The sequence below is a fragment of the Danio rerio genome, chromosome 6 (assembly GCF_049306965.1).
Source record: "Danio rerio strain Tuebingen ecotype United States chromosome 6, GRCz12tu, whole genome shotgun sequence".
NCBI classification, from domain to species: Eukaryota; Metazoa; Chordata; class Actinopteri; order Cypriniformes; family Danionidae; genus Danio; species Danio rerio.
In genome coordinates, this window is record NC_133181.1 from 14104740 (window position 1) to 14119266 (window position 14527).

Sequence of the window (14527 nt, forward strand, 5' to 3'; positions counted from 1 at the left end):
TACGGAGGTAATTGGTCAGCTAATAAGCGAGAAAAGGAACGTCGTCATACCGTCATGTAGTGTTCATATTAATGATGAAATGAAGCCATAAGTAGCTCTGGCTACATAATTTACGATCTCCAGAAATGTCTACAGGGCTACGTTTTCAGAATGAGCTTATGTTGGGGTTATAGTGAATGTACATGCTGTGCTTTTTAAATGATTTTTTAAATAGACTTTAAATCCTTTTTTCCATAAACATTGTTATTTTGAATATATTTTGTATTTAATACACAATAAAGTTATAATAATATGTGTGACGATTGGCAAAGGACGAATGAAGAAACGAGAAGGTGAATTTTTATCAATTTTATTATCATTATCTGTTGTTTTTGGCGATGTTTCCATGGGAACATGAGATGGCTGTAAAAGGGCTCAGGGTTTAGAAGATGAGTTCAAAAACCTGATGGTGTAGATCAATGGTAGTATAGAAAAACACCCTCTCTCTCTCTCTGCTCATATTTCAGTGAAATCGGCCAAAATACGAGCTCCCTCTTATGCAAAAAGCCCCGTCCAATTAATAATATCGCAAGTGCCTCAAGTTTATGCTGTCCCACACAGATGACAATGACGTTTGAGTTTTTCAGAAGCTGAGATTTTCATAGAAACATTCATTTTAAGTAATCAGAAGCTTATTATAATGTCAAACATAGATGGCCGAGCATATAAAAGACTGCCTTATTAATAATCCGCTAGCTTGAGATCAATTTCATTGTTAGTCTCGGTTGAGAATTCTTTACCAAACCTTTGGGTTTGTGCAACGTTTTCCCCTTTGCATAGTAAGTAAATGTTAACTGTTTTTTTTTTTTTCCTTTGACATGCAGATACCTTGAAAAGCGCAGCAGGCTGTGTGGGCTCCGCCCCCAGTGCAATTACATCATGCAGCTCTCTGATTGGCCAGTTACGGCTTTCAGGTCAGGGCAGACCTACAGGGCCCAGCCAGTTTTGTTCTTTCATTTTTTTTCTCTCTTTTAAGGGGAATTGATGTCATCAGGCATATATAACTGTGGTGATTTCATCATGCAGCTGTATACGCTGCTGGCCAAATGGATTTTTCTTCTTTTTTTTTTTTTTTTTTAACTTTTTTTTTTATCTGGGTGTCTTCATTAATACTACAGAAAATGGCTGCAATAACATGCTAAAAAAAAGACTGCCTTGAAATGTTTGTCCGAAGAAGATATGGGTCCCTCTCGTTCGACATCATGGTAAAACACACTCACATGTGTCACCAACCTACTGGAACTTCAAGTCATTCTTCTTTGGAACATATGTTCTTACATTGGTGTCCCTCCTTTGCCATGCGAGGTCCACAGCTGAAGCTGGTCATGCCTGGGAACCGGAGGTAGGGCCGTGTGAACCGGAAGTCATGCCCCGATGAGTGCTTCCATCCTCTATCTGTATTTCGGGGATGCTCAGTGTGGATGCTCGGGACCAGAGGGCAAAGGAACAGGGGGGAAAGGGGGCAGCGCTAGAGAAGCAGTTCTATGTGACATCAGATGAAAAAATGATTGATCATTCAGTCTTCTCTCGCTTTGTCCTTTTTTTTTATTCAAGTAATGCCGACGCCGTCAGCAGCAGGAGAGGGTACAGTCCAGTGGGTTCCCACTGAACCCAGGGGCACACTAGGCAAGGGTGCAGTTCTCTTAGCCTTTAGATGGCACTGGCGTTAGGGTCGTATCGTCTTTTCTTGACATTTCTTGGTGTTGAGGACAAACAGGACAAAACAAACAAAAAGGGGTTAGTGCGGGCAACGCCAGAGATATCAACATACAACTTGCTGCCCATCGTACCGCCTTACCCGCAGCAACCACCTACTAGATGTTTGCTCAGATTCTTAATTAGAATAATTAGCTAGTTGTAATGCTTCGTTTTACTCTTGACATCAGGGATGTCCAGTCCTGCTCCTTGGAAGGCAACTTTCCTGCAGAGTTTAGAGTCAACTTTAAAAGGACAGTTCACCCCAAGATGACTGTTTACTCGCTCTCAAGTCATTCCAAACCTTTGGGTTTCTATACACCGTTAAACATTAAAGAAGATATTTTGAAGAAAGCTGAAAACCTGTAACCACTGACTTCCATAAAAAACTAACCGTAGAAGTAAATGGTTACTGACAAGGCCTAAAATGAACACTCGACAAGCACCAAATCCAAGTAAAACTAAGAGCTGAAGATTATTGATAGCAGTTCCAACCGCCAGTTTGCAGTTGAGGTTTTTATGAATTACAACACAATATAGTGTGAACTACAGCTGAGATTTGCTTGTTCAGTTTTTGCATCTGGCTAGATCATGTACCTTGTTGACCAATCAGGTTTGATCATTCTGCATCCAATTACCTCAAAGGATGGTAATATCCGGGAAAGCAAGAACAGTGTTTGAATGAACTGACTGCTATTTTCAGTGAGTGACCGCACAAAGAGACTCAAAAATCAGTTTTCGATGTTAAGTGTGACGTCACGTAAAGCAGCTTTTGGGTCCAAGAGCTCTATCAGACTTTATGGGGAGTCTTATCAAATGCTAATAATAAACGTTATATGACTACATGCCTAATATCAGATAGGCAGATTGGGATAAATTGTTTATAAATGGTTAAAATATTGGTGTCTGTGATGAAGCAAGTCCAGGGGCTGAAGTGTACACTATGATTTTTTTTTTAATAAAATTCACTTAATTGTGTGATAAGACTAAAAATGTCCTAAACTATTTTTTTCTCAGTTCAAATGAGTAGCGGCTTGGACCTGGAAATAGTATTCAATCCCTCACAGGAACGTCACGCCTTAACAAGTGGATACCAGTATTTATATACACTAGCCCTGTCTAAGGATGAGGGATAATGGGAATGTGTGATAGCTGATTTAACTGTCTGGCTTTCAGTCAATAAAATTAATTCATTCACTGGTAAAAAAAAAAAAAAAACGGGGGAAAAAAGTGAACAATCCCATTAATCAGTTTGGTTAGATTTATTTCTTAAAAAGTGCCTATGATGCAAAATCAACTTTTGGAAGCTGTTTAGATAAAACTGTGTAGGTATAGTGTGTCCACAGTCATACTGGAGTTATAGAAACAGAACAAGTCTCTTTTTAAAAATGTCCTGAATTAAAATAGGATACAAATCCCAGTGATTTTGAGGCCTACTGCAAGGAGATTTAGGAATGCGTTTTTCTCCACCCACCATATCGATTGACACAAAACAGGATTTACAAAGAAACTGGGATTAAATTAACTGTTTCGACTCTCTGTGATCATTCTCTGTCACTGACTGCCAGGGGCGGACTGGGACAAAAATTCAGCCCTGGCACTGTAGCCACATCAGCCCACATAACCACACCGACATAGCCCCACCCACGGACACGCACATTCACTATTTATTTTGGTGTACAGATGGTGAAATAATATGACATTCTTGCCAGATTTTGATTACGTTAAAAATTGTTAACGTAACGTAATTGGTTTGATTACGGTAACCTCGGATTGGGTCGGCCCATCTTGAAATCAGGCGGCCATCGCATATTGGTCCAAATGCTTAACATTTAGTATTATTACTATTATTATTATTATTATCATCATATCACATCTAGCAAGAGATAAAAACTGCCTCCACATAAAAACAATACATTAAAAAAAAAAAAAAAAAACAGACCGGCCCACATTTAAAAATTGGTCCGGCCCGTCTGGCATTTGCCAGAATTGCCAGATGGCCAGTCCGCCCCTGCTGACTACTGTTTATCTGACGTAACACATGAGAAGCAGACACGTACGTGTACCATCCTTTGAAGTAATCGGATGTAGAGGGAGGGGAGAACCAGCTTATTTGCATTTAAAGGCACAGGCAACAAAAACAGCTACACTTTGCTCTGAGCCCAGAATGGGCATATTTTAGCATTGTATAATAAATAATCTGATGAGTATTTTGAGCTGAAACTTTACAAACATACTTTGGAGACACCAAAGACTTAACTTACATTATGTAAAAGGAGTAAAAAAGAAGCCCTTTAAAGCATTGATAAACTAAAAACTACTGTGAGTAAATTAGTAATAATATTACTGCCTGTTTCTGAATGGCTGGTTAAAAGAAATTTTGTTTGGTAAATAGTCTTAAAAATAATAGGCCCTCTCATACAGCTGGCGCAATAAGGCGCAAGACGTGTTTGGCGCAATTTGTTGCTATTTTCATACTTGTGCAACCCTAACTTTCCAGTTTTGCACCACATTGTTTAAATAGTAAATCCATTTGCGCCACTGTGTGGACTCATGGGTGTGCAAGTCTAGAAAGAAGGTGTGTTAAGGCCCATTGTTGGTGCGTTGCTATTTTGATGAACTAAAATAGACTGCGCAATTGACCAGCTAAAAGTTGGCCAGCACTGAGCGTGTTATTTGTGCGCCCTAAATGAGTACACATTGCTTAATACACAAAGCATGTACAGCAACACACAAATATCTTTATAAATAAAACTAAAAATTTAATAATTACAATATTACAAAAATTATTATTTTCTACATAAATTTAAAAACCACTGCCTCCATGCCTTCTACATCCCAGGGGGCTTTTATGTAAATTTGCATTTGTATAATGTTATTAATATTAGCAACATCATTTATTATATGCAGATTTATATTTGTTTTATTAAAAGGATTTGTCCACCTATCAGGTTTTGGAGATGTATGCATCACCATATGGATCTTAAGAATACGACTTGTGTTTGGATATAACTACCACCTCTATCCACACTACGGTATTGTTCATTTATTCGTTTGTTGAAATAGTTTTGAAACAAAACTTTGGCTTAAACAAAATTAAATATGTAGGCTAATGGATGTCTTTTGTGAAGTGTGTACAACACCGTTTCCTTACCCATCAAAGTAAAGGAGTAAAGAGTAAAAGTAAAGAGAAAGTAAAGAGGCCGAATGGAGGAGGCTCCTTACGCTGCAGATGCCCTGTTTTAACTGTATTTGCGTTAGTGAAGTGCTCAGTTTTTCCACTTACAAAGTCCGCCATGTAAATAACAAATGTGCCAAGGTGCGACGCAACTCACTCTTAAAGGTAATGGGAGACGAGACTCTGATTGGTTTAATGCACGTTATACACAAGACACACCCATAACTCAATAAGAGAATAAGCACAACCCTGTTAGACCATGTGCCGTGGCACTATCTGTATTTTTCCGTCCTTAATGATGTTCCGCTTTAGACTTTGCGCCTAGATCGTTAAAATAGGGCGCACATTTTCAGATTTGGTTGAACTATCCCTTTGAATGAAGACCTTCAGACTCATAAAAAAACTCCTAGGCAAGCCTGGCTGGAGCTAAGATCTGCAGGACAGGTGCCCTCCAGGACAGAACAGCCCAGCCTAAACGCATCTGGTTGCGGTGGGTAAAAGCGGCAGTCCTTCGCAGCGATCGCTGACTTCAGGTGAGTATGTGTTAGAAAAGACAACAAGGGATGTGGAAAGAACATTACCTCCTGGGAGAAAAACATGGACATAGACATAAAGAACAGCAAGAAAGAGAGTGTACAACATCGAGGGTCAGAAAAGGACGTCACACCCACAACATGAACGACGACGATACCACCAGGAACAACAAGAAAGGCAACAAGAACTGCAACAACACCAACAACGACAGGGGTTTGACACAACCTCCCCGTAGCGTGGCTTGATGTGGGGCATCCCAGCAGTTTAACATGCACCTGTCCATAGAGAGGTTAGGTGGGAGACGCCACTATCGCTGTGTAGGGGGGGAAAGGGGGGTGGGGGTGACTGGGGTAGCATGCAGGTGCAGTGCAGCGCGTGTGTCTGTACCAGGTCTCTGTGAAGCAGGCAGTAAAGGCAGCGGTGCCGGGCGAGTCCGGGTGGGGGGTGAGGGCTCTTGCTCTGTTCTAGGTTTTCAGGGGGGCCCAGGGCCTTCCGGGAGATAAGAGGGCGTGGCAGCCAGCCATGGCACAAAGGCTGCCTACGACACAACCTCCACCCCTCTCCGCTCAAACTCTCACCCTTTCAGACAACGGAGGGGGGATTGAGAGAGAGATCACGGCGAGGAGAGCGGGTCAGAAAGTCGTCATCCCGTCCCGTCCCATCCCGCCCCAACAACCCACCCCGCTTCTCAAAGCAAGGAAAACAACAAACAACCCTTCCCTTCCCTTCACTTGAGGTGAGCCCAGCCTTTGTGCGATGCTCTGATAGCACTCCGCTTTAGCTCTGGCTTGGTGCCAGTCTGCATGCAAACTCTAAATGGGCTCAGTCAAGATGCTATGTGCAAATGAGCATGCTGCGGTGAGCTACGTTTTCCTGGAGGATCTCAAAGCTAGCTTCCCAGAATTTCCTCCTAGCTTAAAAAGGTTCTACAAGTCCGCAGACTCACTGCAAAAAATGCCTTTTTAATGTTTCTGTCTTGTTTTTAGTCCAAATATACATACTTTGATAAAGAAGCATTTGATAAACAAGTCAAAAAATTAATTGTTTTGTTTTCAGAAAAAAATACTAATAGTTTTTCTATAAAATATGCTAGTTAATCTGACAGCGGGGTGAGTGAAAAAAACATACTTTAAAGCACAGGTGTCAAATCCAGTTCCTGGAGGGCCACAGCTCCGCACAGTTTATTTCCAACCCTGCTTCAACATACTTACCTGTAGGTTTCAAACCGTAAGGACTCAATTAGTTTGATCAGCTGTGTTTAATTTGGGTTGAAGCTAAACTGTGCAGAGCTGCGGCCCTCCAGGAACTGAATTTGACACCTGTGCTTTAAAGAGTCACGAAACACCAAAACACATTTTTTTTTCCATTTTGTTCAGTTTATTCATGACAATTTTATTTTGTATAATGTTATTATTATTAGCAGTATTGTTTATTGTATGCATATTTATATTTGTTTTAATAAAAACAAGTTTAGATTTGTCCACCTGTCGGGTTTTGGAGACGTATGTGTCACTATATGGATCATAAGAAAAGGACTTGTGTTTGGATATAACTCTACCACCTCTAACCACACTACAGTATTATTGTTCATTTATTCATTTGCTGGAAATTAGAACTGATTTTAGAAATAGTTTTGAAATAAAACTTTGCGCTTGAAATTAAATATGCAGACTAATGGATGTCTTCAGTGGAGTGTGTACAACACCGTTTCCTTACCCATGAAAGCAAAGGAATAAAGTAAAGAATAAAAGTAAAGAGAAAGAGGCCGGTTGGAGGAGGCTCATTCTTTATTCTCGTGCTGTAAATGCTCTGTTTAACTGTTTTCTCACTAGTGAAGCGTTTAGTTTTTTCTACTTACAATGTCTGCCATGTAAATAGCAAATGGCAGATTCAACTGGGGATTTTTTGAGCTGTTGACAGTGGTATATGTGTTCCACACTGCTAAAAACACTATTAGGACATGTATGTATATGTATTAAAAATAAATTAAAACGTTTTTGCGTTATTTCGAGCAAATTCATTCTTCTGGTTTGAAAATAATTTTTGAAGGTACGTCACGGTGATCAGATCCTTGTGTGTAATCCAGCATGAAGACTGAATGTCTGTACCGGCAAGTACAACGTGACGTGTTTGAGTGTGCGGCATAAATTTATGAGAAAGTCTTGGTTCAAACCAATCAGCGCACTCTATTGTGCAGGACGTGCAACTTAATTAATATGCATAATAGCTTCGAAGACTGTTTTTACCTGTTACAGTGTTGCCAAAACAAGTGGAAGAAGAAGAATTGTTTGGAGACATGGGTCATCAGTGTTGCCTTTATAAATCTGCTGCAACAAAGGTTTTGTTTTCATTTCCCGCTATGAAAGCGCAGCTGGACTCATGTGAATTACAATGCTCTGCTAACACGCAACAGTAATACGTTTGTAAGGAACATTTTTTACCCGAGCGCTTTTCGCATCTGGAAATGGAAATCCGGATTTGCTGCTTGTCTCCTTTTAAAAAAAGATGCGGTTTCAGTTGGTGTTAATTGTCCTATTTCAACAGATTTGGTAAGTGTGTGATCAGTGTTCTTTGTTTATGTTTATTCAGATGGCAAAGTCAGTATCGTCAGCAGTACTCTTTCAGTGTTTAAAGACATACCTTAGTCAAAATTATTTAGTTGCTAAGTTGACAGCATCTTAATATCACTACAATATAACAGACTGAAAGATCGCATTACAAAAAGGTCGTGTGATTTTGTTAAAAGAGATCATGTGATGATGAAAATGTGTGTGAATGGAAAAACCATCAGGCTGAGGACACTGTAAAACATCTGAAATGTTGTTTTGGTCATTCTAAAACGCCTTACGGTCTAAGTATTAGTGTTATTATATCATTAATGACCTCCAGAATCAAGATTGGCTGTGGTCCGCGAGGACACCTTCAAACACCACCGCGCGTTCACTGCGTGTCAAGATTGCTTTCAGAGGCGTAAGTCATTTATTAGATGAAGAAAAGATTCTCGCAGCTTCTCCTATTGCAGCAAATTCCGTTTTTACTGTTGATATTTGGCGCCAGTTAATCAGGAAGTGACGATTTTGTTAGCTTTGACTCGTTGGATGGAAACGCTGCTTTAGTCGCACGTCTTTTATGCGATAATCCAGTTTTGCACATAAAGTTCATTCGCATTTTTGGATGGAAACATAGCTTGTGATTGTTTTGGCTCTGTGAAAATCAGCGGTTGCCGGAACTGAAACTCCCATTTTTATGCAAACCCATCCCCCTTACCCTCCCCTGAAACTCCCACCTAAACAGAGCTGGACTCACCCACTTTCTCACTTACTTTGGATGTATTTTTTCGGAAAACGAAATGTTTTACTTTGTAAATTTTAACAATTTGTAGATATTTGGACTTGAAACAAGATAAAAACTTTTTTTTTTTTGCAAATCAAATTTATATTCATTTACTGTTTAACCAAATGCACTTGTATAGTTATGCTAAAAACATATTTGATGTTATACACATTTAATGACATTTTAAAGCTACACTATGCATCTTTCTGCCCTTTAATAGATAAATCACAAGTTACTTGCAGAAAAAAAACATTGCGAGAATGGTTTGGCTCAGCTATTCTACATGGATGAATTCCTTTTCATTTAAAAACAAACAATTGCTTTAATGTCATGTTACAAAAGTTCAGCAATGCTGACATTATACACAATTGCTTTTCATATTTGATACAGTGAAATGCAAACTTGGCCAAAAGGCTAAGCACTGAACACAGTCGACGCACAACAAGTTTCACAAAGTCAGTGTTATTACTACTGTTGATACAAGTTTTTTTGTAGCAACTACAAAACCCACTGCATATAGTACTAGCCTGACCTTCTCTATAAATTTATGAGTAAGACATAAGCATGCATAGGTGTATGATCGAAGTATTCTGCTAAATCCGTCCCATCCGTTCTAAAATACAGAGTCACAGTAAGTTAAAAACACAGTTTGCAAGGTCAATTTATAATCTGCTCAATCAGTATTCAAATTTCATTTATGTTTCACAAAAAAAAAAGTTACATAGTGTAGCTTTAAATAAGCATACAAAGTTACTTTCTCCAACAATTCCCACCTTACTATGTAAGTTGGTCATGGTATTACTGATACTGTACACTGATAGAGATAGCAAAAATAAAGAATCTACATTTCGATATTAATGTTAATCATTACACATCTTGCTCAGTATCCATTTTACCATTTTGCTCGCATGCATGTCAAGCCATGGGCCAGTTTGCAAGAGGTTCTGCTACAGTCTACAGAGCGCTAAACCAATGGGCTTGTTAGTCTCGACGTACACTAAAAGACCTATTTATTGTTTTTTTAGACCGTTTTAGTAGCCAATTTTGCTTTCTTGATCTAGTTAGCATGTGCTAACAAGCTAAGCTAACATCTGCTGTCATGTGTAAACTATATATACTTTAAAAAGCTACATGTAAACAAATGTAAGGTTATTAAATTGTAGAAAAACAAAGGACTAAGTACAACTAGCATCCTTTAGCTTTGTCATTTTATCCTAGCATTAACTCTGAATTTAGTCTTATTTTTAATATCTGTTGTCTGTAGCAGAAGCCCAGGCCCTTGTGTGTGTGTGTGTGTGTGTGAATTTGAGTGTGTAGTGGTGAGTGTTGTGTGCATGTATGTATTGTGTGTGAGTGTGTGTTCATGTTTAAGTGTGAGTGAGCCTGTTCCAGGCTGGCAGGCAATAGGAAGCATGCGGTGCAGCTCTTACTTAAATCCCCATCCCGTCCCCCCCAGCACTATGGCTGCCATCAGGATGGCCCCTGCGATGGAGCCTATGATAAGGTTGGTGGCGCTAGGACCTGCAGAAGGGCATGATGGGAGAGAAACATGACGTGAGCTGCAGGGGGCACCTGCACAGCATGCAGGATTTACACATCAAATGCTGGACTTCACTTATGTTATACACGCTTTCAGTCATGTGATTGGTGTGACATACTGTAGGAAAAGCTCGGGAATCCGTAGGGTAGATTAGGCTTAACTTACCCTTGATAGCATAGTGTGTGTGTGGGATGTTATAAGGGGAATTTAGCGGCTGCAGATTTGGGCACAGGGGTAAGATTTTAAAGCACCGAGGTGTTTTGAGCTGCGCCACCAACGCAGGACTGGCGCAAACAAATGCATAGACGCACACACACAGACATATAAAGTAACACTAACCCACAAACACACTCACGCCGAACTTCCACGCACACATCGGACCTAGTTAGACTGGAATATTTAGCTCAGCTCAAGAAAGTAGGCCAATTCCGAGGGGAATTTGTATCAGTCGTCAATGTCAGTCCAAGTCATGATGTTTTTCCACCTTCCTCGCTCGTTCTTCTTTCTTCTCGCTTTGAGTCTATGTAAATGCCCCACATGGACCAGAGAGGGAAGCACCGCAACACTCCATTGACACAGGGTGATAATAAAAATATCCATGATAATAGCAGCCAAGGGAGAGGAGAAAATAAGAGATATACCAATCAATCAGTCCAATTACACGACAAAAAAACAAAAAAAAACAAGGCACCATCACATTCAACACAACGGACAAAGCCACTGGGAGAACACGTACACACGACCGCACATACACGCGCACACATGGGAGCACATGATCTCCCTCTTGCTGGGGGAGAGGCATTAAAGGGTTAAGAGGTGCTTACTCTATTCCCCACCCTGTGCCTCCAAAAATCACCCCCAGGGCCAGAATGGTCCCTGCCACTGCCCCTATCAGCCTGTTTGTGGCCACGCTCACTGTGCAGAGGAAATAGGGGTGATTCAGCAGAGAAAATGTCACTCAAGACCCCATTCTTTTGTTTTGTTTCTTAAAAATGATGTATGTAAAAGTCTTTTGAGTGGGGAAAGTCACATTTACCAAAATGGGCACCTAGAAAAAAAGCAGTGGAAGTGGCTTTGCAGTGGATCTGGAGGTAAAGTGTGTATGCAGGTGAGAGCTAGGTCGTAAGTTGTGTGTGTGTGTATGTGTGTGTGTGTGTATATTGCAAGATTTTTGTGTTTAGAGGATTAAGGAAAGGTCACGAACCCTTGGGACCTGGGTCCTCGATGACAGGCGGCTCTTTCGGTGGATCATGCATGCTGCAGTCGGTTCCTGCCCAGGTAGCATCACACGTGCAGGTTGCTTCATTATTGCACACCTAAAAAGGGGACACACAGTTGTGTAGTAATTGGTGAATCATAACTTTTATTATTTTAAATCATAAGTTCCTGTTAGCAGCGTTTGATGCAAACAGAAAAGCAACTTAATGATAAAAAGTAATAATAAGTAGCTTTGCTAAAATAAAATAAATGTAAAAATGTATTATGTAGGTGCCTTTTTCCTCAGCAGAACATTATAGATGACTTTTAGCTGAAACTGTCGCCCTTCATAAAAAGCAAGTCAACAACTACCAGCACTTTGAGAATGAAAGGACCTTGTAAATTATGTTGTAAATAATCTTCCACTGGTGGCGCGGTGGCGCAGTAGGTAGTACTGTCGCCTCACAGCATGAAGGTCGCTGGTTTAAGCCTCAGCTGGGTCAGTTGGCGTTTCTATGTGGAGTTTGCATGTTCTCCCTGCGTTTGTGTGGGTTTCCTCCGGGTGCTCCAGCTTCCTCCACAGTCCAAAGACATGCGGTATAGGTGAATTGGGTAGGCTAACTTGTCCGTAGAGTATGTGTGTAAATGAGTGTGTATGGATGTTTCCCAGAGATAGGCATCCGCTGTGTAAAACATGTGCTGGATAAGTTGGCGGTTCATTCTGCTGTGGCGACCCCGGGTTAATAAAGGGATTATGCCGAAAAGAAAATGAATGAATGAATAATCTTCCCTCTCTCAGTCGGGTTTGTCTGTGTTATGTCTGAGACCAATAAGATTGGGGATTTGGCCTTGTGATGAGTTCCCACAGTGTGATATTTAAAGTTGTCAGATCACAGATGTTTTCACACTGCATGAGTATCTGGGGTAGCGTTCAGTTGCTGCTGTGTTCACGCTGCAGAGCAAGTGGTCTCCTAAGTGGAATCCCCCATACATTCAGACTCTGATGTAACGTCACGATGTGGCTTAGTCCCTTATATTCGGCTTAGTGTATATATATATATATATATATATATATATATATATATATATATATATATATATATATATATATATATATATATATATATAAAACCATCGGCCACTTTATCGGGTACACCTGTCCAACTGCTTGTTAAGGCAAATGTCTAATCAGCCAATCACATGGCAGCAACTAAATGCATTTAGGCATGTAGACATGGTCAAGACGATCTGCTTCAGTTCAAACCGAGCATCAGAATGGGGAAGAAAGGGGATTTAAGTGACTTTGAACGTGGCATGTTTGTTCATGCCAGACGGGGTGGTCTGAGTATTTCAGAAACTGCTGATCTACTAGGATTTTTATGCACAACCATCACTAGGGTTTACAGAGAATGGTCAGAAAAAGAGAAAATATCCAGCGAGTGGCAGTTCTGTCACAATAAGTTCACTGTACTGAAATGGCCTCCACAGTCACCAGATCTCAATCCAATAGAGCACCTTTGGGATGTGGTGGAATGAGAGATTCGCATCATGGATGTGCAGCTGACAAATCTGCAGCAACTGTGTGATGTGTGATTTTCAGTATCTTGTTGAATCTATGCCTCGAAGGATTAAAGCAGTACACACACACACACACACACACACACACACACACACACACACACACACACACACAAATATATATATATATATATCAAAATAAAGAAATCACAATAGGTTAAAAATATAAAATAAAAAAAATTTAAATAGATAAAAATTTTAATAAAATGGAGGGTAGCACATTTCTATGTGGAGTTTGCATGTTCTCCCCATGTTTGCGTGGGTTTCCTCTGGGTGTTCCGGTTTTCCCAACAAGTCCAAAGACATGTGGTTTAGGTGAATTGGGTAAGCTAAATTGTCCGTAGTGTATGTGTGTGGATAAGTGTGTATGGATGTTTCCCAGTGATGGGTTGCAGCTGGAAGGGCATTCGCTGCACAAAATATTTGCTGGATAAGTTGGTGGTTCATTCTGCTGTGGCGACCCCAGATTAATAATGGGACTAAGCCGAAAAGAAAATGAATGAATGAAAGTTGGTGGTTATTTGGCCTTTCCATTTAAGCAGTATAAGAAGTCTACAATTATTGTTAAAAAAGAAATCATACTTTGGTATGATTGTCTAAATTAAGCTGTCCGACCATTTTAATTTAGAATCGATCAAATCATAAAGATCGAAGCCATTTTGGATGGCATTAGGGAGAGTAAATTAAAACAGCTTGGTGTCATTTTCGGTTGTCAAGAAATTAGTTGTGATTCATCTGATATAAACTGAATTAAGGGGAAATAAGTGAACTCAATTCTGGGTTCCATTTGCGAGCCTATTTGAGGAGATTTCTAGTTTAATTGGGTTGTAACAGAATTGTTCAATGCTGAATGTGGTCAGATGGTGATCACTCACGCCGTGAGAAGAGCAGACTCGACCGCCCGGGCCAGACGGGCAGGCTGTGAGGTTCAGAGAGGAGATGGGGAGACACTTCCGCTCAAGGCACATCATAGAGGGGCCACATGGCGTACCGTCTTCCACATACCCAAGATCAGTGTCATCGTCCAACAGCACATGCCCTCCACTACAGAAGAGGGAAAATAACAAACACGTATTTCAGAAGATTTATCCACTTGAGACAACTTTGGTGACTGGATTTATTGAATGAATGTATCATTTATTATTTATTATATGTATGATTAACGAATAGACGAATTTATTGATAAAATATTTCCATAATTTCAGCCTGTGAAACTTTGTTAAATAACCCATTGTTTACCAACTATCCAAATCAACCATGGAAATGATAATTTTGCATGACATAACTGTAGTCTAATTATAGTCTACAGAACAAACCATCGTAATACAATAACTTGCCTAATTACCCTAACCTGCTTAGTTAACCTAATTAACTTAGTTAAGCCTTTAAATGTCACTTTAAGCTGTATAGAAGTGTCCTGAAAATGTCTATTA

General features: G+C 40.1%; 2 protein-coding genes across 4 annotated transcripts in view; one reads left to right on the plus strand and one right to left on the minus strand.

Moving 5' to 3' along the window:
• The window catches only part of asic4b (acid-sensing (proton-gated) ion channel family member 4b), a 750743-nt gene that overhangs the window by 196298 nt on the left and 539918 nt on the right, over positions 1–14527 (plus strand). The gene's annotated exons all lie outside the window — the stretch shown is intronic.
• Positions 334–14527, minus strand: part of adam23a (ADAM metallopeptidase domain 23a) — a 51269-nt gene continuing 37075 nt past the window's right edge. Inside the window, exons 23-27 of one of the 3 annotated variants that reach the window (XR_012407687.1) lie at positions 13970–14138; positions 11524–11635; positions 10210–10300; positions 5834–6025; positions 334–1735 (exon numbers count right to left, since the gene is read on the minus strand). Coding sequence is in view for 2 of the 3 variants with exons in the window: in XM_001923227.9 (XP_001923262.2) it covers positions 1690–1735; positions 10210–10300; positions 11524–11635; positions 13970–14138 (418 nt within the window). In the remaining variant the exon portion in view is untranslated. Of the gene's footprint in view, positions 1736–5833; positions 6026–10209; positions 10301–11143; positions 11235–11523; positions 11636–13969; positions 14139–14527 lie in introns of all 3 variants that reach the window. The other 2 variants (XM_001923227.9, XM_005165851.6) reach the window with 2 other exon arrangements.